Source organism: Schistocerca gregaria, chromosome 1 (assembly GCF_023897955.1).
Source record: "Schistocerca gregaria isolate iqSchGreg1 chromosome 1, iqSchGreg1.2, whole genome shotgun sequence".
NCBI classification, from domain to species: domain Eukaryota; kingdom Metazoa; phylum Arthropoda; class Insecta; order Orthoptera; family Acrididae; genus Schistocerca; species Schistocerca gregaria.
The window spans coordinates 1,106,678,606-1,106,704,322 of record NC_064920.1 but is presented as its reverse complement, the minus strand read 5'-3'; the positions used below and the strand labels follow the sequence as shown (position 1 = coordinate 1,106,704,322).

At 39.5% G+C, this 25,717-nt stretch overlaps 1 protein-coding gene across 7 annotated transcripts in view; it reads left to right on the top strand.

Annotated features, from left to right (window-relative positions):
• The window catches only part of LOC126283006 (uncharacterized), a 378,588-nt gene that overhangs the window by 134,816 nt on the left and 218,055 nt on the right, over nt 1-25,717 (top strand). For all 7 annotated transcript variants that reach the window (XM_049982244.1, XM_049982237.1, XM_049982240.1 and 4 more), the window contains one exon: nt 15,906-16,137. In XM_049982244.1, the coding sequence (XP_049838201.1) occupies nt 15,906-16,137 (232 nt within the window). The remainder of the gene's footprint in view (nt 1-15,905; nt 16,138-25,717) is intronic.

The following is a 25,717-nucleotide window of genomic DNA, read 5'->3' as shown; positions in this document are numbered from 1 at the left end:
TTGATGTGGGCATCCCCAAAGCGGTCAGGTCTATTTGTTACTATTTGAGTGAACACATTTCCGTCATGAGGGGGATTCCAGACTACCTTTTCTAGGTAGTTTTCAGAGAAGGTATGCTTCACAGGATGTCTTATTACTCCCACTACCAACAGAGCTGAAATTTTCCCAGTTGATTGGTGGATGATTCTACATTTACATCTACATCCATACTCCGCAAGCCACCTGACAGTGTGTGGCGGAAGGTACCCTGAGTACCTCTATCGGTTCTCCCTTCTATTCCAGTCTCGTATTGTACGTGGAAAGAAGGATTGTCGGTATGCTTCTGTGTGGGCTCTAATCTCTCTGATTTTATCCTCATGGTCTCTTCGCGAGATATACGTAGGAAGGAGCAATATACTGCTTGATTCTTCGGTGAAGGTATGTTCTCGAAACTTTAACAAAAGCCCTTACCGAGCTACTGAGCGTCTCTCCTGCAGAGTCTTCCACTGGAGTTTATCTATCATCTCCATAATGCTTTCGCGATTACTAAATGATCCTGTAACGAAGCGCGCTGCTCTCCGTTGGATCTTCTCTATCTCTTCTATCAACCCTATCTGGTGCGGATCCCACACTGCTGAGCAGTATTCAAGCAGTGGGCGCACAAGCGTAGTGTAACCTACTTCCTTTGTTGTCGGATTGCATTTCCTTAGGATTCTTCCAATGAATCTCAGTCTGGCATCTGCGTTACTGACGATCAACTTTATATGTTCATTCCATTTTAAATCACTCCTAATGCGTACTCCCAGATAATTTATGGAATTAACTGCTTCCAGTTGCTGACCTGCTATTTTGTAGCTAAATGATAAGGGACCTATCTTTCTATGTATTCGCATCACATTACACTTGTCTACATTGAGATTCAATTGCCATTCCATGCACCATGCGTCAATTCGCTGCAGATCCTCCTGCATTTCAGTACAATTTTTCATTGTTGCAACCTCTCGATACACCACAGCATCATCTGCAAAAAGCCTCAGTGAACTTCCGATGTCATCCACCAAGTCATTTATGTATATTGTGAACAGCAACGGTCCTATGACACTCCCCTGCGGCACACCTGAAATCACTCTTACTTCGGAAGACTTCTCTCCATTGAGAATGACATGCTGCGTTCTGTTATCTAGGAACTCCTCAATCCAATCACACAATTGATCTGATAGTCCGTATGCTCTTACTTTGTTCATTAAACGACTGTGGGGAACTGTGTCAAACGCCTTGCGGAAGTCAAGAAACACGGCATCTACCTGTGAACCCATGTCTAAGGCCCTCTGAGTCTCGTGGACGAATAGCACGAACTGGGTTTCACACGACCGTCTTTTTCGAAACCCATGCTGATTCCTACAGAGTAGATTTCTAGTCTCCAGAAAAGACATTATACTCCAACATAATACGTGTTCCAAAATTCTACAACTGATCGACGTTAGAGAGATAGGTCTATAGTTCTGCACATTTATTTGACGTGCCTTCTGGAAAATGGGGTGACCTGTGCACTTTTCCAATCCTTTGGAACGCTACGCTCTTCTAGAGACCTACGGTACACCACTGTAAGAAGGGGGGCAAGTTCCTTCGCGTACTCTGTGTAACATCGAACTGGTATCCCATCAGGTCCATCGGCCTTTCCTCTTTAGAGCGATTTTAATTGTTTCTCTATCCCTCTGTCGTCTATTTTGATATCTACCATTTTGTAATCTGTGCGACAATCTAGAGAAGGAACTACAGTGCAGTCTTCCTCTGTGAAACAGCTTTGGAAAAAGACATTTAGTATTTCGGCCTTTAGTCTGTCATCCTCTGTTTCAGTACCGTTTTGGTCACAGAGTGTCTGGAGATTTTGTTTTGATCCACCTACCGCTTTGACATAAGAACAAAATTTCTTAGGATTTTCTGCCAAGTCAGTACATAGAACTTTACTTTCGAATTCATTGAAAGCCTCTCGCATAGCCCTCCTCACAGTACATTTCGCTTCGCGTATTTTTTGTTTGTCTGCAAGGCTTTGGCTATGTTTATGTTTGCTGTGAAGTTCCCTTTGCTTCCGCAGCAGTTTTCTAACTCGGTTGTTGTACCACAGTGGCTCTTTCCCATCTCTTACGATCTTGCTTGGCACATACTCATCTAACACATATTGTACGATGGTTTTTAACTTTGTCCACTGATCCTCAACACTATCTGTGCTTGAGACAAAACTTTTGTGTTGAGTCGTCAGGTACTCTGTAATCTGCTTTTCGTCACTTTTGCTAAACAGAAAAACCTTCCTACCTTTTTTAATATTTCTATTTACGGCTGAAATCATCGATGCAGTAACCGCTTTATGATTACTGATTCCCTGTTCTGCATTAACTGATTCAAATAGTTCGGGTCTGTTTGTCACCAGAAGGTCTAATATGTTATTGCCACGAGTCGGTTCTCTGTTTAACTGCTCAAGGTAGTTTTCAGATAAAGCACGTAAAAATATTTCACTGGATTCTTTGTCCCTGCCACCCGTTATGAACGTTTGAGTCTCCCAGTCTATATCCGGCAAATTAAAATCTCCACCCAGAACTATAACATGGTGGGGAAATCTACTCGATATATTTTCCAAATTATTCTTCAGGTGCTGAGCCACAACAGCTGCTGAGCCCGGGGGCCTATAGATACATCCAATTACCATGTCTGAGCCTGCTTTAACCGTGACCTTCACCCAAATCATTTCACAATTCGAATCTCCGTCAATTTCCTTCGATACTATTGCACTTCTTATCGCTATAGACACGCCTCCCCCTTCACTGTCCAGCCTGTCTCTGCGGTATACATTCCAATCTGAGTTTAGGATTTCATTACTGTTTACATGTGGTTTCAGCCAACTTTCTGTCCCTAGTACTATATGGGCGTTGTGACCGTTTATTAATGAGAGCAGTTCTGGGACCTTTCTATAGACGCTCCTGCTGTTTACTATTAGCACATTAATATTGTTATTCCCTGTTGCATTTTGCCTACTCCTGCCTTGCCGCGTCTCAGGAGGCGTCTTGTCGGGCCTAGGGAGGGAATTCTCTAACCTAAAAAAACCCCATGTGCACTCCACACGTACTCCGCTACCCTCATAGCCGCTTCCGGCGTGTAGTGCACGCCTGACCTATTCAGGGGGACCCTACATTTCTCCACCTGATAGCGGAGGTCGAGAAATTTGCACCCCAGCTCTCCGCAGAATCGTCTGAGCCTCTGGTTTAAGCCTTCCACTCGGCTCCAAACCAGAGGACCGTGATCGGTTCTGGGAACGATACTACAAATAGTTAGCTCTGATTCCACCCCGCGAGCGAGGCTTTCCGCCTTCACCAACTCCGCCAACCGCCTGTACGAACTGAGGATGACCTCTGAACCCAGACAGCAGGAGTCATTGGTGCCGACATGAGCAACAATTTGCAGTCGGGTGCACCCAGTGCTCTCTATCGCCGCCGATAGGGCCTCCTCCACATCTCGGATGAGACCCCCCGGCAAGCAGACAGAGTGAACACTGGCCTTCTTCCCCGACCTTTCCGCTATTTCCCTAAGGGGCTCCATCACCCGCCTAACGTTGGAGCTCCCAATAACTAATAAACCCCTCCCCCCGTGTGCCTGCTCGGACCTTGCTGAAGGAGCAGCCACATGTCCAGTCACAGGCAGAGCAGGCGATGCCACATGGCCAGCCTCCACATTGACCCTCCGCCTCGTGCGCCGCGAACTCCGCTGAACCCGCCACTCCCCTTGGGGAGAGGGTGGCCCAACCACGCCCAGTACCCTCGAAGATGTCTCGACAGCAGGGACAGTGGGTGAAGCATTTAACACCTGGGGTGTACCTTGCGACGCACCAGACTCCCCACTGCCGCTACACTCCGAGGCAGCAGCCTGAAGACGGCTGACCGTGGCCATCAACACACTCAGCTGTTCGCAAACAGTGGCCAGCTCCTCCTGCGTCCGTACACAGCAGTCACACATCCTATCCATCCTAAGGAATCAATTTACTGAAGAGACTTAATCAACTTTTAACTAGACTGCTAATTCACTAAAGGCGGCTGATTATTGACTAAACTGTGATTGCTAACCACTTCTTGTAGAAAACAATGAAAATAGCACTACCTGTCTCTGGACTGTATTCAAAACAAACACTAGCACTACTAGCACTATGACTGACTAAAGGGACTCTCTCTGACTGTATTCAAAACAAACACGAAATCTATGGAACACTATTACTAGCACTCGACAATTAAAGCTTCCTAAAAGCAAAAACACACCGAAGAAGAAGTGACAAGTAAGTAAAATACAGTTAATACTTAAATTAAGGTAGCTCGCTGCACAGCAGACGTGAAGCAGACGGCGGCTAGGGCGACACTGACACTACTAGCACTATGACTGACTAAAGGGACTCTCTCTGACTGTATTCAAAACAAACACGAAATCTATGGAACACTATTACTAGCACTCGACAATTAAAGCTTCCTAAAAGCAAAAACACACTGAAGAAGAAGTGACAAGTAAGAAAAATACAGTTAATACTTAAATTAAGGTAGCTCGCTGCACAGCAGACGTGAAGCAGACGGCGGCTAGGGCGATTAAAGTAAGTTTCCCCAATACTACTGTAATCATGTTACAATAGTATCGGGGAAACTTAACTTACAAGCAAACTAAGGCTTTCTCTAAAGTTTTTCATTGCTTCAGGGGATGAGTCTGCTGTGAGGTAGAACGATCCAGTTACCATTTTATGCCAACCCCTGATACTGAGTCTTGCCCAAACAATCTCACATGCCACTTCAATTTCTATATCAGTGGATCTGAGTTTCTTGTCTAATGTGACAAATACACCACCTCCATTTCCCATTCGCCTATTGTTTCAATATACAGTTAAATTTTCCCTAAGTATCTCACTGCTATCAATTCCAGGTTTCAACCAGCTTTCTGTACCTAGTATTATGTGAGCTTAATTGCTTTTCATGAGGGCTTCAAACTCTGGAACTTTGTTGCAAATGTTTCGGGAGTTTACCGGTAGGAGCACCTCTGAGAGCATTTATTTCAATCTTACACTCATACACTCATACTTCTGGGTTTCCTACAGCTGTCGTTATCTGGGTTGGAAGGAATGTTGCCTACTTTAAAAAAACCTTGTATGCACCCCACACACTGTCAGCTACCTAGGTAGCAGCTTCTGATGGTGTAGTGCATACCTGATCCATTCAGAGTTCCCTACAGTTCTCAACCCTGTGGCCCAAGTCCAGGAAGTCGCAGCCTAGTTTGTCACAGAGCCTTTTAAATCTCTGTCTCAGTCCTTCCATTGGACTCAGAACTAAGAGGTGACAATCAGTTCTGGGGACAATGCTGCAAATTGTGAACTTCGTTGAAACCCCATGTGCAAGGCTGGTCTTCTTAATCGAAGTATGACCTCAGAGCCCAGACGACAGGCATTATTTTTTCCAATGTGCACTACAATCTGCAGTTGGTTGCACCCTATTCACTTAATGGCTGCTGTAACAGCCTCTTCAGTATGTTGAATGAGGCCTCCAGGCATAGAAACTGAGTGTGGTGTCATTTCCTGCCTCTGGCTACCATTTGCATAAGGGACCATCATTCACCATATGCCTGAACAGTCGGCGATTAGTAGACCTTTTTGTGTTTTCCTCCTCTTAACACCAGAAAAATATGTTTCCCCAAAACAGATGAAGTGAGTTCCACTGGCTTAGTTAAAGACAGCACCTCGAACTTGTTGGTTATGGGGGATTTGTGTAACACACTGAGTCGTCCTTGGTCTCCATCCACAGTGTAAGGGATGCCTAGATCTACCAGTGAAATACCACTCACATTCAAGTGGACAAGTAATGAAAGATGCCATACTTTCGCGGAGGAGACAGGGTCCACAGCAGAAGATAGTACTTTAGGAATACTTTTGATACTGTTACCACAGGCACATGACTCTCAGGAGCTTGTCCAACACACTCATTTGCAGCAGTTACCAATCATTTGATGGTAGTTGAGGTGATTTGCAGCTGTTTATGGAAGTCAACCAACTCTTCCCATCTTTGAGAACAGCATTCACAGTGCGGCTGCATTTTGGCTGGTGCATTGTGTTACACGGGGTACCAATATGGCGGCCACTGAGTGACGCGCGTTTCTTCGGCTCGCGAGTTTTTCCGCTCATTGAAGGTGTTACAGAGAAGTGCGGCAGTCCACAACGTGTGCATCCGACTAAACAAGTGTTACTTGCCGTGGTGTATTGTTCTCCGTTGATTACCACAAGTGATAAGTGATAAGTGAGTGAAAAATGGGAAGAGCACGAGTAAGCGGCAGCAGGCGAGGCTACAGGGGTGCAGGCAGCGCGGGCGCCCGGTCTCCGGCGGCAGGTGAGGCCCCGCTTCCCGACATCGGGGAGCTCGTCCGGTCCCAGGTGAGTGCGGCGCTGCACAGCAAAGACACGCTAGACGTAATCGTCCAATCCATCACGGACTCCGTGACGGCCGCGGTCATGGACAAACTACAAGAGTCTGTCGGGCGCAACAGCACCGAAATCCAGTCTCTTAGAAAGTTCCTGGCCGCACAAGAGAAAAAAGCCGCCGACCTAGAGGCTAAACTGTCTGCTGCCACCGATGAAATTGAGCAGTATCAGCGAAGGAACAGCTTGCGCTTGTTCGGGGTAGCTGAAAACGATCGCGAAAACACCGACGACCTGGCCATTAGCCTCGTGCGTGAGAAACTTGGCGTGCAGATCGACGTGGCCGATATTGACAGAAGCCACCGTGTTGGGCGCAGGACACTAGGTGCCATGAAACCCAGGCCCATAATAATTAAATTTGTGTCTTACCGGAAAAGAGCTGAAGTGTTTGCTCAGAAAAGAAAACTCGCCAAGAGTGGGGTTACCCTGAGGGAAGATCTGACGCGCGAAAGACTAAAAGTTTTGAACGCTGCGATCACACAGTTTGGCCTTCAAAATGTATGGACCCAGGATGGCAGGATCGTAATCAAGACGGAAGGAGGGAGGAAAACGGTGACAAACATGTTCGAACTGAAAGACTGAGCGAAATCTCGCGAGACACAAAGTCTCATATTGTAATCTGTCTAATATAAGTTAATTTTTTTATTCTTTCTTTTCATTTTTTTAGCTTAAATACTGCTCCGTTATTTCTATAAGTACCATAAGTACTCTATTTAAAATCAGTCAATTGTTTCACAAAAATATTGTTTCTTTATTTGTCTATTATAAGTGCTCATGTATATTCATATTGTCAGTCAAATGGGAATTAACATCCTCCATTAACAGGAATCTCCTTACAACCGCCTTTCTATATCTGTTATTTCCATCTTCGCCACTACCACTACTACTACTACTATCTTTTTCGTAACTACTACTGCCACTTTCCATCTTTCTTTTCACTCCCTTCTTCGATACTTCCAGCGTGTTTTTCACCTTTAGTCCACAGACGCTTGAGTCAGTCACGACCTTGGACACACCTGTAAATATGTCTTGCCCCGCGAAATCCAGCTTTTGTCCCTCTTCCGGCCAGCAGGTAAACGGAGCGCGCTCGGTCCTACAGGCGGCCACAATGGGACGGACCGGTTCCGGCGGCGGGCTCTTTGTGGCCCACGCGAACGCGCAGTCGCTAACGGCTCACTTCGACGAGTTCTGTGACCTGTTCTGCCAATCGCTGTTCCACATTATCCTCGTCTCGGAAACTTGGTTGAAACCAAACATTTCTTCCGACGCTATCCGAATCGCTGGTTACTCTCTCCTAAGGGCAGATCGTGAAACACGACGCGGGGGTGGTGTGGGTGCCTATGTTCGCTCTGATCTGACACCTACTGTGCTATGCACATCGGATGCAAAGGGCGAAGGAGAAGCAGAGTTCTTGTTTTTCGAAATAAATACATCAAATCAGAAACTGCTAATTGGAGTAATCTATAAACCTCCAAACGTCGGTGCCATGTCCTCCTTTCAGTCTGCCCTGTCCTCACTCGTGACACAGTATGAACACATAATCATTATGGGCGACACAAACATCGACTTACAGTTAAAATCTCCCTCTGCCGAAAAACTAAGGCGACTGTTCCACTCCAATGATATGAGTTTAACACCGCTGGACCCAACTCATCACACGCCACACAGCCACACAATCATAGATATAATAGCAACAAAGCGACCAGATAAAATAATCTGCGCCAATCAGACATCCGCTCCGGGACTCTCTGCTCATGACGTGATATTTTTAAATTACTCAATGCATACTACCAAAGAAAAATCTCACCTGGTAACCTACAGAAACTTAAAAAATGTTAACCATGACGCTCTTCAAAAGGATTGCTCAGACATCCCTTGGCATGATATAAACGATGAACCGACTTTAGACGAAAAAATTCGGCAATTATGTCGCAAAATTATTGCACTGTATGATAAACATGCTCCTCAACGCACTGTTAAGGTAAAGAGAGCTCCCGCTCCGTGGCTCACCACTGCATTACGTCAGTTAATGAATAAACGTGATGCTGCACATAGGGCCTTCAAGCGTAACCCAACTCCCGAGGCGTACGAAGCTTATAGGAAACTCCGAAACAGAACCAAGCAAAGCGTGAGGAATGCCAAAATCAGACATGCCCGCTCTGTCGTATGCGGCATATCAAAACCTGCTGCACTGTGGAAAAAGCTGCGCAGTTTCGGTATAGGGAAGCGAAGATCTGACGCTGTTTATCAAGCGTCTGCAGAAGAATTAAACGATTTCTTCTCAACAGCTGCAAACTGCCACGCAGCGACAAATTACCAGCCCCAAGATATCAATCTCTCGAGAGACAAGTTTTTCCTAAAACATGTCACTACCGGCACAGTACACAAGGCAATTATGAGAATCTCTTCCGAGGCAGTAGGAAATGATGGAGTGAGCATTGGCATGATTAAGAACGTCGTAGACACTATTATTCCAGTTATCACAGACATCTTCAACCTGTCTCTTGTCAGTAGTACATATCCTACTGAGTGGAAGCAAAGTTTAATTAAGCCTATACCCAAGACTGACAACCCTAAGTCGCCAGGTGACTACAGGCCGATCAGCATACTACCTGCAATTTCTAAAGCCCTAGAGCACATCGTCCATGAACAACTGACGGATTACCTCAAAACTCATAACATCCATGACGAATATCAGTCAGGCTTTCGAAAGCACCATAGTACAGCAACCGCATTAATCAAAGTAACTGATGACATTAAACATGCTATGGACAGACGTGAAGCTACTATCCTAACACTGCTTGACTTTAGCAAGGCTTTTGACACAGTTGACTTCGATATATTACTAATTAAAATGAAACAGCTGAATTTCTCAAACAGCGCAATACAATGGTTCGACAGCTACCTCAAAAACAGAAGTCAACAAGTCATTTGTGGGTCGGAAAAGTCATCATGGAAAAGCGTGCGCTCTGGAGTTCCCCAAGGCTCCGTCCTTGGTCCACTACTCTTCTCACTGTACATTAATGATATTTCTTCAGTGATTCACTCCTGCAACTACCATCTTTATGCCGACGACATCCAACTGTACATAAGTGCAAGCCCCAAAAACATTGCTGGCGCAGTAGCGAGTATGAACGCAGATCTTTGTTCTGTTTCTCGATGGGCACAGAACCTAGGTCTGAAACTAAACCCCAAGAAATCCCAGGTCATACTTATATCTCATCCAAAGTTAATCAGCCGGTACTTTCGCGAAACAGTCCCTAAAATACTCCTCAATGGTACCCAATTACCATACCAAAAAACAGTAAAAGACCTTGGAATAATCTTGGATGAACACCTAAACTGGGAAGAACAAACGGTCACAGCTTGCCGGAAATCGCTCTCCTCCCTACATGCAATTCAAAAGTTTAGAAAAATATTTCCAACCCATGTTAAACAAAAATTAGTCCAAACACTAGTCTTGCCTAATCTTTACTACTGCGATGTAGTTCAACACGGCACAAATAGTGAAAATTCTAGATGCCTCGAGCTAGTGATGAATGCTTGCGTTAGATACGTGTGCAATATTCGTTTGTATGATCATATCAGTCCTTCATACTCCCAGCTAGGTTGGATACGCCCACATACGGCACGCGATCTCCACACAATGTGCTTACTTCATCGATTTCTTAGCCACTGGTGCCCCCAATACTTATCTTCTCACATTAAACACCTATCATCATTCCACAATCGCAACACCAGATCGGATACGTCTATCATCTTGGCTGTACCTTTACATAACACAAATTCTTTCTCCGTGTCATTCTCCATCTCAGCCATACGACTATGGAACGCGCTCCCCTGTGATCTGCGTCTTATCCAGAACTACTCAACATTCAAGAGGGAACTCAAAGCTTACATATTAGGGACGGTATAACCACCATTCTTGTGCCCCTCCCATCTCTTTCTTTCTCCTCTCCATCACAGCTTCGAATTTTACCGTTCTATTTCTCTTCCTCTAACATATCTACCTCTTATATATCTCTTTCACCCCATTCTATCGTCTTATGTCTCTGCTCGATGAGAATAACTCACAAGCTGCAAGAACATAACGAGAGAATTCCCAACTAACAATGGGACTGACATTCAGAAAAGAAAAGTATGTTTACTTTCATATACATAGTCATTATTATTATTATTATTACTATTATTATTATTATTATTACAATTATTATTATTGATTGTTATAATTATTTTTTATTGTTATAATTATCATTATACTACTGATATAATATCTATTTTTTTTCTTTAACATCAATACTGCATAATAGGCTATATGTCCTTAATGTTAAGTAGAAACTGTAACTCGTTCAACCTGAGTATGCCTGGTTAGGTGTAAGAGAGGGCCTGAAGGCCCTAATCTTGCCAGGTAAAATAAATGCATAAATAAATAAATAAATAAATAAACAAATAACTTTATAGTAAGCCTACTGGTCATCTTGTAGTCCCTTGAGCTAAATAAGTACTAATTCTGTGAAAGAACTGAAGCAATGAGATTTCTAATATGGCAACAGAAAAACTAGTTTCCCAAAACTTTTTGAGGTTAATTATAGTTGCTAAAAAACTCAAAAATAGAGTTAATTTATGATAAATGTAGATAATATATACTACTTCTTAAGAAAAGTTAGCTGCAAACCAATGTTTTAATTACAATATCTGCTACAGTTATGAAATCACAAGTAGTGATTTACTACAAATTAGATTGTGCACAGGACAATTGTAACAATTGTAAATTCTCAAAAGTGCATATTTTTTGTGTTGATATCTGAATATTTGGGGTGATATATACTTTGGCAGTAGCTGTGAATCACAAACAATGATTTGCTACAAAAAAATGTTATTGAAAAGACTCATACTGGTAACTTACGAAAATGTAGTTTTGCAAGCTTCCGAAAAATCTGAGAAATAACCTATTTCTCATATAATTAGAGCATGAAATTTGAGAAAGATTGTTTTGAATGAGGATAGGCCTACTGTTCTCAAAAGTGCACAAATAAGTTTTAAGCCTACAGTTGACAATAAAATAACAGTAAGAGTTTATCACGGCACTTGTAAATTTCACTATACAAATGAGCAATGATACAATCAGTGAAAGATCGCAAAAGGGACATTAACAGTAAAATATACGAATCTCAAATTTCAAATCAGGACATGACTCTTGCACATATGGTGTGACACAGAGAAAAATCCAATGTCCGCTTTTACATATAAACAAATATACAAATTGCTGGATTTTTTAGTTAGCTATTTGTGTGCCAACTACTACACTGGCATGCCAAAGAAGAACACTGTAGAGTGAGTTTATCTCATGCCTGTTGCAGCTAGTACAGAATATTTATACTTCATCTTTTCTGGATACAATACTTGTCTGCCAAGATAAATCAAGATGTCTTTATTCTGTAAATGCTGAACCATTGTGGATAATTATTGAAATATGAGTATTTTGATTACAGTACAAAAGTTATGGATGCTTTTTTTTAAATCTTGGTATGTATTTTTATTCATTCCCACTTGGGTTTTAAAAATAATGCTATAATCTGTTTGCTTATTTTTGCTAAAGAAGGGAGATGGTAGAAAGCAGAGTTTATTGGAAACCTGGAAACAATAATAAAGTTAATAAATGGTACAACTTTGTTTTTTAGTTGTTACTTAAAAGAAACTGCTGTTTTGTTTATATTTTTTCAAAGGTTCACCTCAGTTGTTTGTTTCTTTGTACACTTTTTAACAAATGTTTGCTGCAAGGAATTGTTAAATACTGATCATGTAGGAATGTACAACTTGAAGAATTATGTGCAAGTAGCCAGTTTTTGCAGAACTTCGTATGAAAGTGGTGGGGTTGCCATTTTTTCTAACTATAAATTAACCAAAGCCATAAATATAACAAAATATACTATAGAATTGAGCTTTGAAGCTACAGCACTGGAAACTAAAATTGCTGAGAATTTATGTTGTGTATTAGGTTTGTTGTTGTTGTTGTTGTCATCAGTCCTGAGACTGGTTTGATGCAGCTCTCCATGCTACTCTATCCTGTGCAAGCTGCTTCATCTCCCAGTACCTACTGCAACCTACATCCTTCTGAATCTGCTTAGTGTACTCATCTCTTGGTCTCCCTCTACGATTTTTACCCTCCACGCTGCCCTCCAATGCTAAATTTGTGATCCCTTGATGCCTCAAAACATGTCCTACCAACCGATCCCTTCTTCTAGTCAAGTTGTGCCACAAACTTCTCTTCTCCCCAATCCTATTCAATACCTCCTCATTAGTTACGTGATCTATCCACCTTATCTTCAGTATTCTTCTGTAGCACCACATTTCGAAAGCTTCTATTCTCTTCTTGTCCAAACTAGTTATCGTCCATGTTTCACTTCCATACATGGCTACACTCCAAACAAATACTTTCAGAAACGACTTCCTGATACATAAATCTATATTCGATGTTAACAAATTTCTCTTCTTCAGAAACGCTTTCCTTGCCATTGCCAGTCTACATTTTATATCCTCTCTACTTCGACCATCATCAGTTATTTTACTTCCTAAATAGCAAAACTCCTTTACTACTTTAAGTGTCTCATTTCCTAATCTAATTCCCTCAGCATCACCCGATTTAATTTGACTACATTCCATTATCCTCGTTTTACTTTTGTTAATGTTCATCTTATATCCTCCTTTCAAGACACTGTCCATTCCGTTCAACTGCTCTTCCAAGTCCTTTGCCGTCTCTGACAGAATTACAATGTCATCGGCGAACCTCAAAGTTTTTACTTTAATTAGGTTTGTATCGATTGCCAAATGGTGTAATTAAAACCTTCTCTGAACAGCTGGAATATATAATCCAACACCTCTCAAAAACATATGCTTATTTGATCATTATAGGAGACCTGAACATAGACACAAGTAAAAACACACAATACTAAGACCCTACTGGACTTATTGTGCATATACAATCTAAAAATAAAAATAGATAAACCAACCAGAATAACAAAGCATAGTGAAATTATAATTGATCATGTAATAACAAATATTCCTACATGGTATTGTGACACACAGGTAATAAACTCCACATTAGCAGACCATTTTGCAATCATGATAGACATAAATATGAAGACTAGTGATTCAGTGCAGAAGATATGGGAGATGAGAAGACAAAGCTACCCACATAACATAAATCTGCTAAAAATATGTTAAGAGGCAGAAAACTGGGAAACAATATATCTAGCTAAAGATGCGAACACCAAATGGAACCAGTTTTTTTTTCTTTATTTAATTATTATTATTATGTTACATGTACTGTTAGTAACAGACTGGTCAAAAAGCAACAAAAAAAGAAAAGCTGGGTGACTGGAGAAGTAATCCATGCCAGAAATAATCTGAATGTGTATTATGATCTCTCCAAACAAAAAAATACTAAGGCCAGCAACACACTGTATAAAATAAAAAAGAAAGAGTACAGTAGTTTTAACAGAGAAACTAAAGCATCATTCATCAGGATGTCTATAGATAAGGGAAAGAACTATTCAAAAGGTTTATGGTCTTTCATTAACGAAGAGAGAGGAAAAGCAACAAATCGGGCAGAGGATACCTGCCCACTGATGAGTGGGAAAAGCAACACAAACCCTCTAGAAATAGCCAATACTTTTTACAGATATTATATTACTGTAGCAGATGAATGGATAAGACAAAATGAAACAAATGCAGTAAATAAATTGTTAACCCCCCCCCCCCCCCCACATACAAATTATACTATCATTTTCATACCTACAACAGATACAGAAGTGTCAAACCTAATAAAACAACTTCAAATTAAACATTCATCTGGCTTGGATAGCGTCACATCACATCTCATAAAGGAATGCAGAGAATGTATATTAAAATCATTGACACATGCTGAATGCTGCGATAGAAGAAGGTATATTTCCATTATCATTGAAAGTAAGTAAAGTGAAGCCAATATTTAAGAAAGGGAACAGGGATGAATTAGGAAATGCAGGCCAATATCATTGATCTCAACATTTGCTAAAATCTATGAAATGATGATAAAGAGTAGAATTGTAAGTTTTATAACAAAGTACGGTATACTGCATTCATCATAACATGGTTTCAGAGAAGAGAAGTCAACAATAACAGCATCAACAGATATAATTGTGCACATTCTTAATTTACTTGACAGGCAACAAAAGATTGTGGGATTTTTATGGACCTATCTAAGGCATTTGATTGTGTGAACCACTCAAAATTAATGATGAAATTGTATCAGTAGGGAATTAGAGGAAAATGCTATGACATACTTAAATCATACATTACAAATAGGAAACAATGCACAGCAATCAGACATACTAGTGGGGGAAATATAACAAACTACAGATCAGCTTACAGAAAGTAGGAGCTTGAGAAGGAAGCACTACTGAATATAAAAAATGTAAATAAATATTTAACACAAAACAACCATGTTTATGAATCAGTCTAAAACAAAGAATGTCAGACCAAGCATAGTGAAAATTATAAAAGTTAATATAAATGGAAATACTATTAAAGAAGTAACCAGCACAAACTTTCTAGGAACTATAACAGACAAACATTTGGCATGGGGGGAGCACATAGATGCAATGTGTGAAAAGATAAACAAACAGATCTTCATCATGCATAAAACAGCTAATACTGTGGATGATAAAGTCCTCAGATCAGTGTATTATGGACTTGTCTTCTCACATTTGTCTTATTCAGTTCATATATGGGGAAGGGCACAAGCCAACTACTTAACAAGAATATTCACAATTCAGAAAACGGCAGTGAGATGCATTGCAAAAATACCACCAAGACAGACCTGTAGGCAAGCTTTTGTACACTATCATATTATGACAGTATATTCACTGTACGTATACCAAAGCATAATGGTGGTAAGGTCGAGCGATGAACACCTCCTAAATAAAGATGTACACAAACAGGGTACAAGAGGAAATGAAAATTACTACATGATAAACAGAAATCTATGACTGCCCCTGAAGAAGCAGGCAAAAGGTTTTTTAATAAACTCCCCAAAATCATTAAAAAAGAAACAGATCTAAAATGTTTTAAAAATCCTTTGAAACTATATCTCACAGAGAAATGTATATACAGTTTCAGTGAATACTAAGATGGTATTTAAATATGTTATATCATTACTGAAATGTATTTTTAAAAATTATCATTTCTGTATGTCGTTTGTATTTGTTTGTAAGAATAATGTGAAACACGTAATAACTTTGTACGCTTATAGACTATTTCTGTTTAATTATATGTTTCATTTATATATAATGAAATCAAGTTTGATGTTAATAGCCTATTGTATGACACACCCAATACTCTCAGCTGGATTTTCAGCTGGAGCCCATGGGCAAAAAATAAATAAATAAATATGTTTCAGGTTGAGAAAATGGACACTGATGATGGTTGAGCACATTAAAACTGGTGATGATAAAACTGAAGAAATTACCAAATGCATAAACAGAATATCAGGAGAGCTCTTGGATGGAGGAAAATCTGAAGGCTGTTTAAGATATCTAGTTGACATTATCCGAAAAGATAAAAGGTGCCAGGAACTTATAGAAGTAATACTAATGCCGTCTTCCACTCAGGAGGAACTCAATTCTTCTAAGGTAGGGCATAACAGGATATAAATTCTTCTTAATTTATGCCTGTGAGGGGCATTTGGAAGGTAGTACTAAAGATATAAATCTTATGTCAGTACTGTACAAAGTCTCCACTAAAATTTTTACAGCCAGAATGAGCATTACAGTTTACTTGGCTCAAACTACTGAGAAAACTTGGTTTCATAGAGATTTGAGACAGTTTACTGTATCCTTCACTCTATGCAAAACAATTAGTAGTATGAGTGAGTACCATCTTCTTCTTTGCCTTACCTTTATACTCATTGGAAAGGCATTTGACTTGCTGAAACACCTACATGTGTTTGGTGCCTTAATGCAACAAGAAGCGAAATAGGGCATTATTAAGATCCTACACAACATACGCTAAACCTCCACAGTGTTTCTAACTGTTGTTATAAGAAAACATCAAAATTTACATTGAAAAGGATTAAAACAAGATAGCTCTATATCTCCAAAACTATTTTTAACCATCTTAGAAAAAGCAGTGTCTAAACTGAATTGGAAAACAAAAGGAATTGTAAGTCTGTGAAAGGCGTTAAATACTTTGAGAATTGCTGATGATATTGTTCTGTTTGCAAATAGTATAGAACTTGAAATATTAGTCAACGAACTTCTGTTAATATGCTCTGAATTTGGTGTAAAAATTAACATTAATTGATGAACTTGCATTAATATCCTCTGAATTTGGTATAAAAAAGAACCAAGAATCAAGTTCACGATAAATGAATGGACAATGGAGGGAACCAAAAAGTATCACTGAATATGTCTATCTGGGTTAACTTGTAAATATGAAAGGAGACTTAAAAACAGAAATATTGTGCAGTATTAAATTGGACTGGCAAACTTAACAGAAGACCCTCTCCAGTTTTCAAGTCTAAGATGCCAGCTGAGCTGAAGAAAAAAGTTTGACCAGTTTATACTACCAATAATAACTAATGGTTAAAAGACATGGACATCAAATGAGTTCATTTTAGAAAACTCACAGTAGCTGAAAGAGGAATGGAAAGATCAGTCTTGGGCTACACAAAGAAAGACAAAAAGAAAGCAGTAGATATGTGCCTTGAAATGGTAGCAGGCTAGTCATGAAGTCAAAGAAAGGATGGAAAATACTCAAAACAAATATTATTACACTGAGTTCCAATACAGAGTAAACATTCCTGTTGTATCCCTTACAGTGTTTACTTTTTTATACACAAATTTCATTGCCTTCAAGCATTGTTATAAGCAGATTACCATATAAAAAAGTTATGTGCAAAAACCACAAACGATATGAAATTCGTGTGTGTTAGTGGTTACAGTGCGCTAGTGGAGAAAAATGGCCATACATGTGTAAACAATTCAAAACACTCTTCCCAATGAAAACAATGGCAAAAAGTGCATAGACATGTTACACCCTCAATAAAATTTGTTATATAAAACTAATCTTGTTTGCGTAAACAGGATTAGCATATTATCAGGGGTGTGGGCCAACTTCTGCAGGATGAATTAGGGTTGGATTACCAGGTCACAAGTTTTTTCAAACCTAGTGCTGAACTTGGGCAGGTTACAGAGGATTTAGGTTCACTATGTAAAGGTTTTACTAAGGAAGACACCGTGGTTATTGTGGGTGGGCCGGGCAACAGTATTGACAGAGATCCGGGGTACAGCATAGAGTGTGACCTGGCAAAGATTGCATCGGCATCGAATCATACCAGTGTTGGGTTTGTGTCGGTTCTGGAGCGCCACGACCGACCTCATTTGACCTCTTCTGTCAGGAGAGTTAATTTGGAGTTGGAACGGCTACTTGGATCTGGTGCGGGGTCACACATTGGTGTGGTTCGTGTTGATTCACTCTGTAGGTGGGACTATACTAGACATGGCCTACACCTCAACAGGAAAGGGAAGGGTAAACTGGCTGGGCTGATAGCAGGAAATTTAAAGGGGGGAGGAACTACATCTCATGGTGGAAACTCTTTTTTAGTGTAAGATCAGTGTCCAGTGGGAAACTCAGCCATGCAAGTACTAAAGATGTCAAAAAAGTTCAAGATAGTTGCAAAAGTAAAATGAAAAATGTTAGTATATTTCATCAAAATATTGGGGGATTGAACAATAAAATTGATGAGCTTCTGCTTTGTTTAGAAGATATAGAAACTGAGAATGTAATAGATGTACTATGCCTGTCTGAGCATCACATTGTCACTGATATGCAAAAGGTTAGCATCAATGGGTACAAATTAGCTGCACATGTAAGTAGAGATAATATGATGAGAGGAGGAGTTGCCATATATGTGAAAAGCTTCCACAGTGCAAAAAATTTAGAAACTAAAAAATTTTGTGTAGAGCAACATATGGAAGCATGTGCCACTGAACTTAAACTAAAGGATGGCACTTTCATAATTGTAACAGTGTATAGGTCCCCCTCAGGGAATTTCCAGCTATTTCTGGAAAACTTGGATGCTTTGTTGTGCTATCTGTCAGACAGGGGGAAGCAAATTATCATTTGTGGGGATTTCAATGTTGATTCCCTGAAAGAGTGTAATAGGAAGAATGACCTTTTAGTATTACTCAGTTCTTTCAATTTGAGTTCCGTCATTGATTTTCCTACTCGGATAACAAAGAACAGCAGTACATTGATAGATAACTTTTTTATAGACCAAGATAAGTTTAAGGACATAAATGCTTATCCTGTTGAGAATGGTCTTTCAGATCATAGTGCACAGCTTGTTACAGTACATGACATAGCTCCATGCAGTATAATAAATCAGACTTTCAAAGCAGTGCGTTCAATTAACAATATAAATATTGCAAACTTTAGGGAAAGCCTACAGCAGCTAGACTGGGATGAAGTGTATAAGGAACCCGATGCAAACTTGAAATATAACTTATTTCACAATACATTTTTAAGGGTATTTGAAAATTGTTTTCCCAAGAAAATAGTTAAACATAATTCCAAGAAAACATATAAAAAACCTTGGCTAACTAAAGGAATAAGAATATCTTGCAACCGCAAAAGAGAACTGTATCTAACAGCAAGATGGAGTACTGACCCCGAAATTGTTCAATATTATAAAAACTATTGTGCGGTACTAAGAAAAGTTATTAAAAAGTCCAGAAGCATGTGTATCATGTCTGAGATCAGTAACTCTGATAATAAAATTAAAGCAATTTGGAATATTATTGAAAGGGAAACAGGGCAACCAAGAGCACAGGAAGACTTTAGTGCAATAAAATTGAATGACAAGTGCACTAACAAACAATCAGAAATTGAAAATATTTTGAATAATCATTTTTTAAATGTTGTGGAGAAAATAGGATCTAGATCTTCACTAGAAGAGGCAAGGCTATTAATAGAAGAGGCCATACCTGCACAGTTTGAAACAGCTGTAATTCCACCAACCTCTCCCTCTGAAATCAGTAAAATAATAAACTCACTGAAAAGTAAAAGCTCTTACGGAATTGATGGCATTTCCAGCAAAGTACTTAAAGCTTGTTCCCCACAGATAAGTAGAATTCTCAGCCACGTATGTAATAGCTCTTTGGAGCAGGGTGTTTTCCCTGATAGACTGAAATATGCCATTGTAAAACCATTGCATAAAAAGGGGGATATGTCGGATGTCAACAACTACCGCCCAATCTCTCTTCTGACAGCTCTATCAAAAATTTTTGAGAAAGTAATGTATTCAAGAGTAGCCTCCCATATTTGTAAAAATAAAGTACTAACAAAATGTCAGTTTGGTTTTCAGAAAGGCTTTTCAACAGAAAATGCTATATATGCTTTCACTGATCAAATATTAAATGCTCTGAATAACCGGACATCACCCATTGGTATTTTTTGTGATCTCTCAAAGGCCTTTGATTGTGTAAATCATGGAATTCTTTTAGATAAGCTAAATCATTATGGTTTGAGTGGGGCAGTGCACAAATGGTTTAATTCATACTTAACTGGAAGAATGCAGAAAGTTGAAATAAGTGGTTCGTGTAATGTTAAAACAGCTGATTCCTCAAACTGGGGTGCTATCAAGCACGGGGTCCCACAGGGTTCGGTCTTAGGTCCTTTACTGTTCTTGATATACATTAATGACTTACCATTCCACATTGATGAAGATGCAAAGTTAGTTCTTTTTGCTGATGATACAAGTATAGTAATAACATCCAAAAACCAAGAACTAAGTGATGTAATTGTAAATGATGTTTTTCACAAAATTATTAAGTGGTTCTCAGCAAACGGACTCTCTTTAAATTTTGATAAAACACAGTATATACAGTTCCGTACAGTAAATGGCAAAACTCCAGTAATAAATATAGAATTTGAACAGAAGTCTGTAGCTAAGGTAGAATTTTCAAAATTTTTAGGTGTGTCCATTGATGAGAGGTTAAACTGGAAGCAACACATTGATGGTCTGCTGAAACGTCTGAGTTCAGCTACGTATGCTATTAGGGTTATTGCAAATTTTGGTGATAAGAATCTCAGTAAATTAGCTTACTATGCCTACTTTCATTCACTGCTTTCGTATGGCATCATATTCTGGGGTAATTCATCGTTGAGTAGAAAAGTATTCATTGCACAAAAACGTGTAATCAGAATAATTGCTGGAGCCCACCCACGGTCATCCTGCAGACATCTATTTAAGGATCTAGGGATCCTCACAGTAACCTCACAGTATATATATTCCCTTATGAAATTTGTTGATAATAATCCAACCCAATTCAAAAGTAATAGCAGTGTGCATACCTATAACACCAGGAGAAAGGATGATCTTCACTATGCAGGGTTAAATCTGACTTTGGCACAGAAAGGGGTAAATTATGCTGCCACAAAAGTCTTTGGGCACCTACCAAACAGCATCAAAAGCCTGACAGATAGCCAACTAACATTTAAAAATAAATTAAAAGAATTTCTAGATGACAACTCCTTCTACTCATTGGCTGAATTTTTAGATATAAAGTAAGTAAAAAAAAAAAAAAAAAAAAAACTTAATCATTAGTGTCATGCAATATTTTGTGTAATGTAATTTCTTGTACAGACATCTTTTATTAACCTGACACGTTCCACATCATTACGAAGTGTCGTATTCATGATCTATGGAACAAGTATTAATCTAATCTAATCTAATCTAATCTAATCAGAAAGTAGCATTGACTTCGTAAACATTGAAAGTGAACATTCCAATTTATATGAAGGTTACAAAATGGAAAGTTAGCAGTAATCATGAACAGCCGACAAGAACTGTGGACAACCATGGAAGAAAGCTAGCTATCATTTTACGGCATGTGAATGTGGATTTCCATGTAACTGGTATCATGAAACCCAGATGAGAATGAGAAACATTATTAAAGACATCTGGAACATAAGAATATACTGAAGGGCAGTAATTTCGTTGTTTGTGTGACTGGTGCAAACAATGTAGCATATAATGAAACCAAAAATTGTATAACAGGCTTGAAGAGTTTTTTACACACAAGTAAAGTGGAAAATGTTGTTGTGTCAATACCTCATAGATATGACCTGATCTTTAATTCATGTATCAACAATGAGATCTGTAATACCGACATTAAAATCAACTAACTGTGCACCACTTAATCAAATCCTCCACCACACACCGTCAAGAGAGAAACAAGATTATAGGCTAAATGAAATTCCTAAATACAATAGTCTTGTTTTAAAAGACAGACCTATTGTGCATGTTAATGTACCTTGTTTTATAGGGAAAAGCTAAGTACTGACAAACTTATTTGTGCTATGTAATACAGTTATTAAATTTAATAGATTTCAGTGGTGTTGCATGCCATTTGTGGCGAAATAACGACTTAATAAACTTTTGTGATCGTTCGCTCGCTGTGTTTAAGAGATGTTTTCAGTGTGTTGAAGTCGTTAGTAATTTTCGTGCTTTAGTTTTCAACTGACGTTTATTATTCTTTCTAGTGAAATATTTCAGTAAAATTTTCATATAGTGTTTTAACTTAGCTTAGTGTTACAGTGGTAGTTTTAATTTATTGGTTGTAGCTAATAATTTTGTGAAGTTTTGCTAGTATTGGTATCGGCTGTGTTGTAGTAGTATTAATACAAGTAGCTGCTTCCTTAGTAGGCAAAGAATTTTGAGATCATTATTGTTAGTTCTTAAATAGTTCTACTGGTGTAACTGAACTTTGGTAACGTAGACATATAGTTTTTTTTCAGTAACTGTAAAATTGACCATGAGTGAAAAGTGTGGGCTCTTGTAGGTTTGTGAGTAGTGGATTACGGTGTGGGATTTGTTCAAAGTATTTTCCTTGGGGGGAATGCAGCGGGGAAGCCAGTGGTCATTTTAGGGAGATCCTCTCCTGGGAATGTAGAATCTTTAGTAGAAACAAGTTAATAGAGGAGCAGGAGCGTAAGATCAGTGCCCTTAAGGTGCAGTTACAATGCGCAAAGGAGGAACTAGATAGGTTGAGGTGGGTGAAGGGTGGTGGGGAATGGGAACTGGCAGTTGGCAAGAAGGTAGCTGGGAAGAGGAGGTACTCAGACAGTTTTACTTTGCATACATGCAATAGATACGACCAACTGTCAGAGTTGAGGGGAGAGGAGCCTTGTGTAGTTGTAGATGTAGGTAACTTGCAGCAGTCCTCAGCAATTATGAGGCCTAGGTTAGTTGCAAAGTCTAGCAGAAAGAAGGCTCTGCTGCTAGGTAGTTCCCATGGTAGAGGTGTGGGCCAGCAGTTGCAGGAAGTGTTGGGGAGTGATTACCAGGTCACCAGCATTGTGAAGCCTAGTGCAGGGTTGGCTCAGGTGACTGAAAGCATAGAGGAGTTATGTAAGAACTTTACGAAAGAGGATCAGGTAGTGATAGTGGGTGGAGCAGGGAACAGTCTCGATAGGGACGGGGAATGTGATGTCAGTGGTGACTCGGTTAAGATAGCTACTCAAACTGGTGGTACTAATGTGCATTTCATGCAACTATTTCAGCATCATGATCGGCTTCACCTTAATGCGGTTGTTAGGCACGTTAATGTGGGGCTGGGGAGGGCACTGATGGTGGAGGGCATGGATCACATCTCAGTGGTGCCAGTTGGGTCTATCAGTAGATGGGGTTTCACTAGGCATGGCCTGCACCTCAGTAGGTATGGGAAGGGGAGGCTGGCTAGGCTTATAGGTGACAGTGTAGTGGGTGGTGGTGGTGGTAGTGGTATCACTCATGGAAAAATTCCTATAGTAGTTGGTGTTAGAGCTGCACATTTTTTAGACTGAAGTCAGCTGACAGGTATACCTGCTTAAAGGAAGTGCCTCTAACTAAGGGCTCACCTCCAGAGGATGTAATGTTTCCAAGTAGAGAAGGAATTAGCATATTTCATCAAAATATAGGCGGTATTAGAGATGAAGTTAGTGAACTGCTTATAGATGCTAACTCTGAAATTATTGGTATATCTGAGCACCACTCAAATAATTTGATAATTCAGAGGCTTCCTTTACCAGGCTACAGATTAGCTAGCTGTTTCTCGAGGAGTTCCTTTCGGGGTGGGGGAGTGGCTCTGTACGTAAAAAACAGTATTTCATTCGAGACCGTAGACATATCACGACACTGCACTGAACAGATATTTGAAAGTTGTGCAGCATTAGTTGAATTTAGCGAAACTAAACTTCTAATTGCTGTTGTCTATAGGTCTCCTAACTCCGACTTCAGAGCATTTTTACTTAAGCTAGAGAGGGTTCTTGATTCACTTTGCAGGAAGTACCAGAAAGTAGTTCTGTGTGGTGACTTCAATATTAATTTTGTACATGATTGTGCAAGAAAAAGGATGTTGGTAGATCTCCTAAATTCATATGATCTGATGCAAAGTGTGTTTTTTCCAACAAGGGTGCAGGGGAACAGTAGCACAGTCATAGACAATATTTTTATTCATTCTTCATTACTAGATGGGCATTCTGTTAGTAAAAGGGTGAGTGGCCTTTCAGACTATGATGCACAAATTTTAACACTAAAAGGTTTTTGTACTCTGACCAATGTTGTATTTAAACTATGCAGGAAAGTTAATCCAACAGCAATAGAGAGTTTTTCAAAAATTGTCAAGGAACAAGAGTGGCAAGATGTTTATAGTGCCGATAATATAGATGATAAATACAATGCTTTCCATAACACATTTCTCATGCTCTTTGAGAGTTGCTTTCCATTAGAACATTCTAAACGGGGTACTAGCAGTAATGGACAGCCCGGTTGGCTGACTAGTGGATAAGGATATCATGTAGAACAAAGCGGGAATTATATCAAAATGTTAGAAGTAGTCACAATCAAGCTTCAGTAGCCCATTACAAACAGTATTGTAAGGTGCTTAAAAATGTTATTAGCAAGGCAAAAAGTATGTGGTATGCAAATAGAATAGCTAATTTACAGAATAAAATTAAAGCCACATGGTCAGTTGTGAAGGAAGTGTCTGGTCAGCAGCACAAGGTTGACGATATAAAGTCAGTTTGCAGTAATAATATTTCTGTTACTGATAAATCAGATATATGTACAGTATTTAACAACCATTTTCTGAGCATTGCTGGTGAATTAAATAAAAATTTAGTATCTACAGGAAATCATATAAATTTCTTAGCAAATGCCTTTCCGAGATTGACGTCTGAAATACTCCTCTGTGATACAGACAAGAGGGAGATTGAGACAATGAGACAATAATCAAATCACTGAAGACTAAGGACTCTCATGGTTATAATGGAGTGTCTAGTAGAATATTAAACTACTGTGCTGCACGTGTTAGCCCTGTATACAGCCATATTTGTAATTTTTCGTTTAGGAATGGTCAGTTTCCTGAGTGATTGAAGTAAAGCCGCTTTATAAAAAGGGAGAAAGGGATAATGTAGATAATTTTAGACCTATTTCTATGCCATCAGTGTTCGCAAAAGTTATCGAAAAGGCTTTGTATGTAAGGTTAATTGATCATTTTAAATCACACGATTTGCTATCAGATGTGCAGTTCAGCTTTAGAAGTCATTTGCCAACTGAAAATGTTATATTCTCTTTTCTCTGTGAGGTACTGGATGGGCTAAACAAACAGTTTTGAACGCTTGGCGTATTTTTTGATTTAACAAAGGCATTTGACTGTGTTGATCACACAATACTGCTCCAGAAGTTGGACCATTACAGAATAAGGGGAGTAGCTCACAATTGGTTCACCTCTTACTTTAGCAACAGGCAGCAAAAGGTCATTATTCACAATGTTGGTAACAGCTGTGATGTGGGATCTGAGTGGGGTATTGTCAAGTGGGGGGTGTCCCAGCGATCAGTGTTGGAACCACTCCTGTTCCTTATTTATATAAATGATATGCGCTCAAGTATTATGGGTAACACTAAAATATTTCTGTTTGCTGATGACACTAGCTTGGTAGTAAAGGATGTTGTGTGCAACATTGACTCCGTTTCAAGTAGAGCAGTACATGACCTGAGTTCATGGCTTGTAGAAAATAAACTAACGTTAAATCACAGTAAGACTCAGTTTTTACAGTTCCTAACACACAATTCAACAAAACCTGACATATGATTAGTGAAACTGAACAGTTCAAATTCCTAGGTGTTCAGATAGATAGTAAGCTGTCGTGGAAAGCCCACGTTCAGGA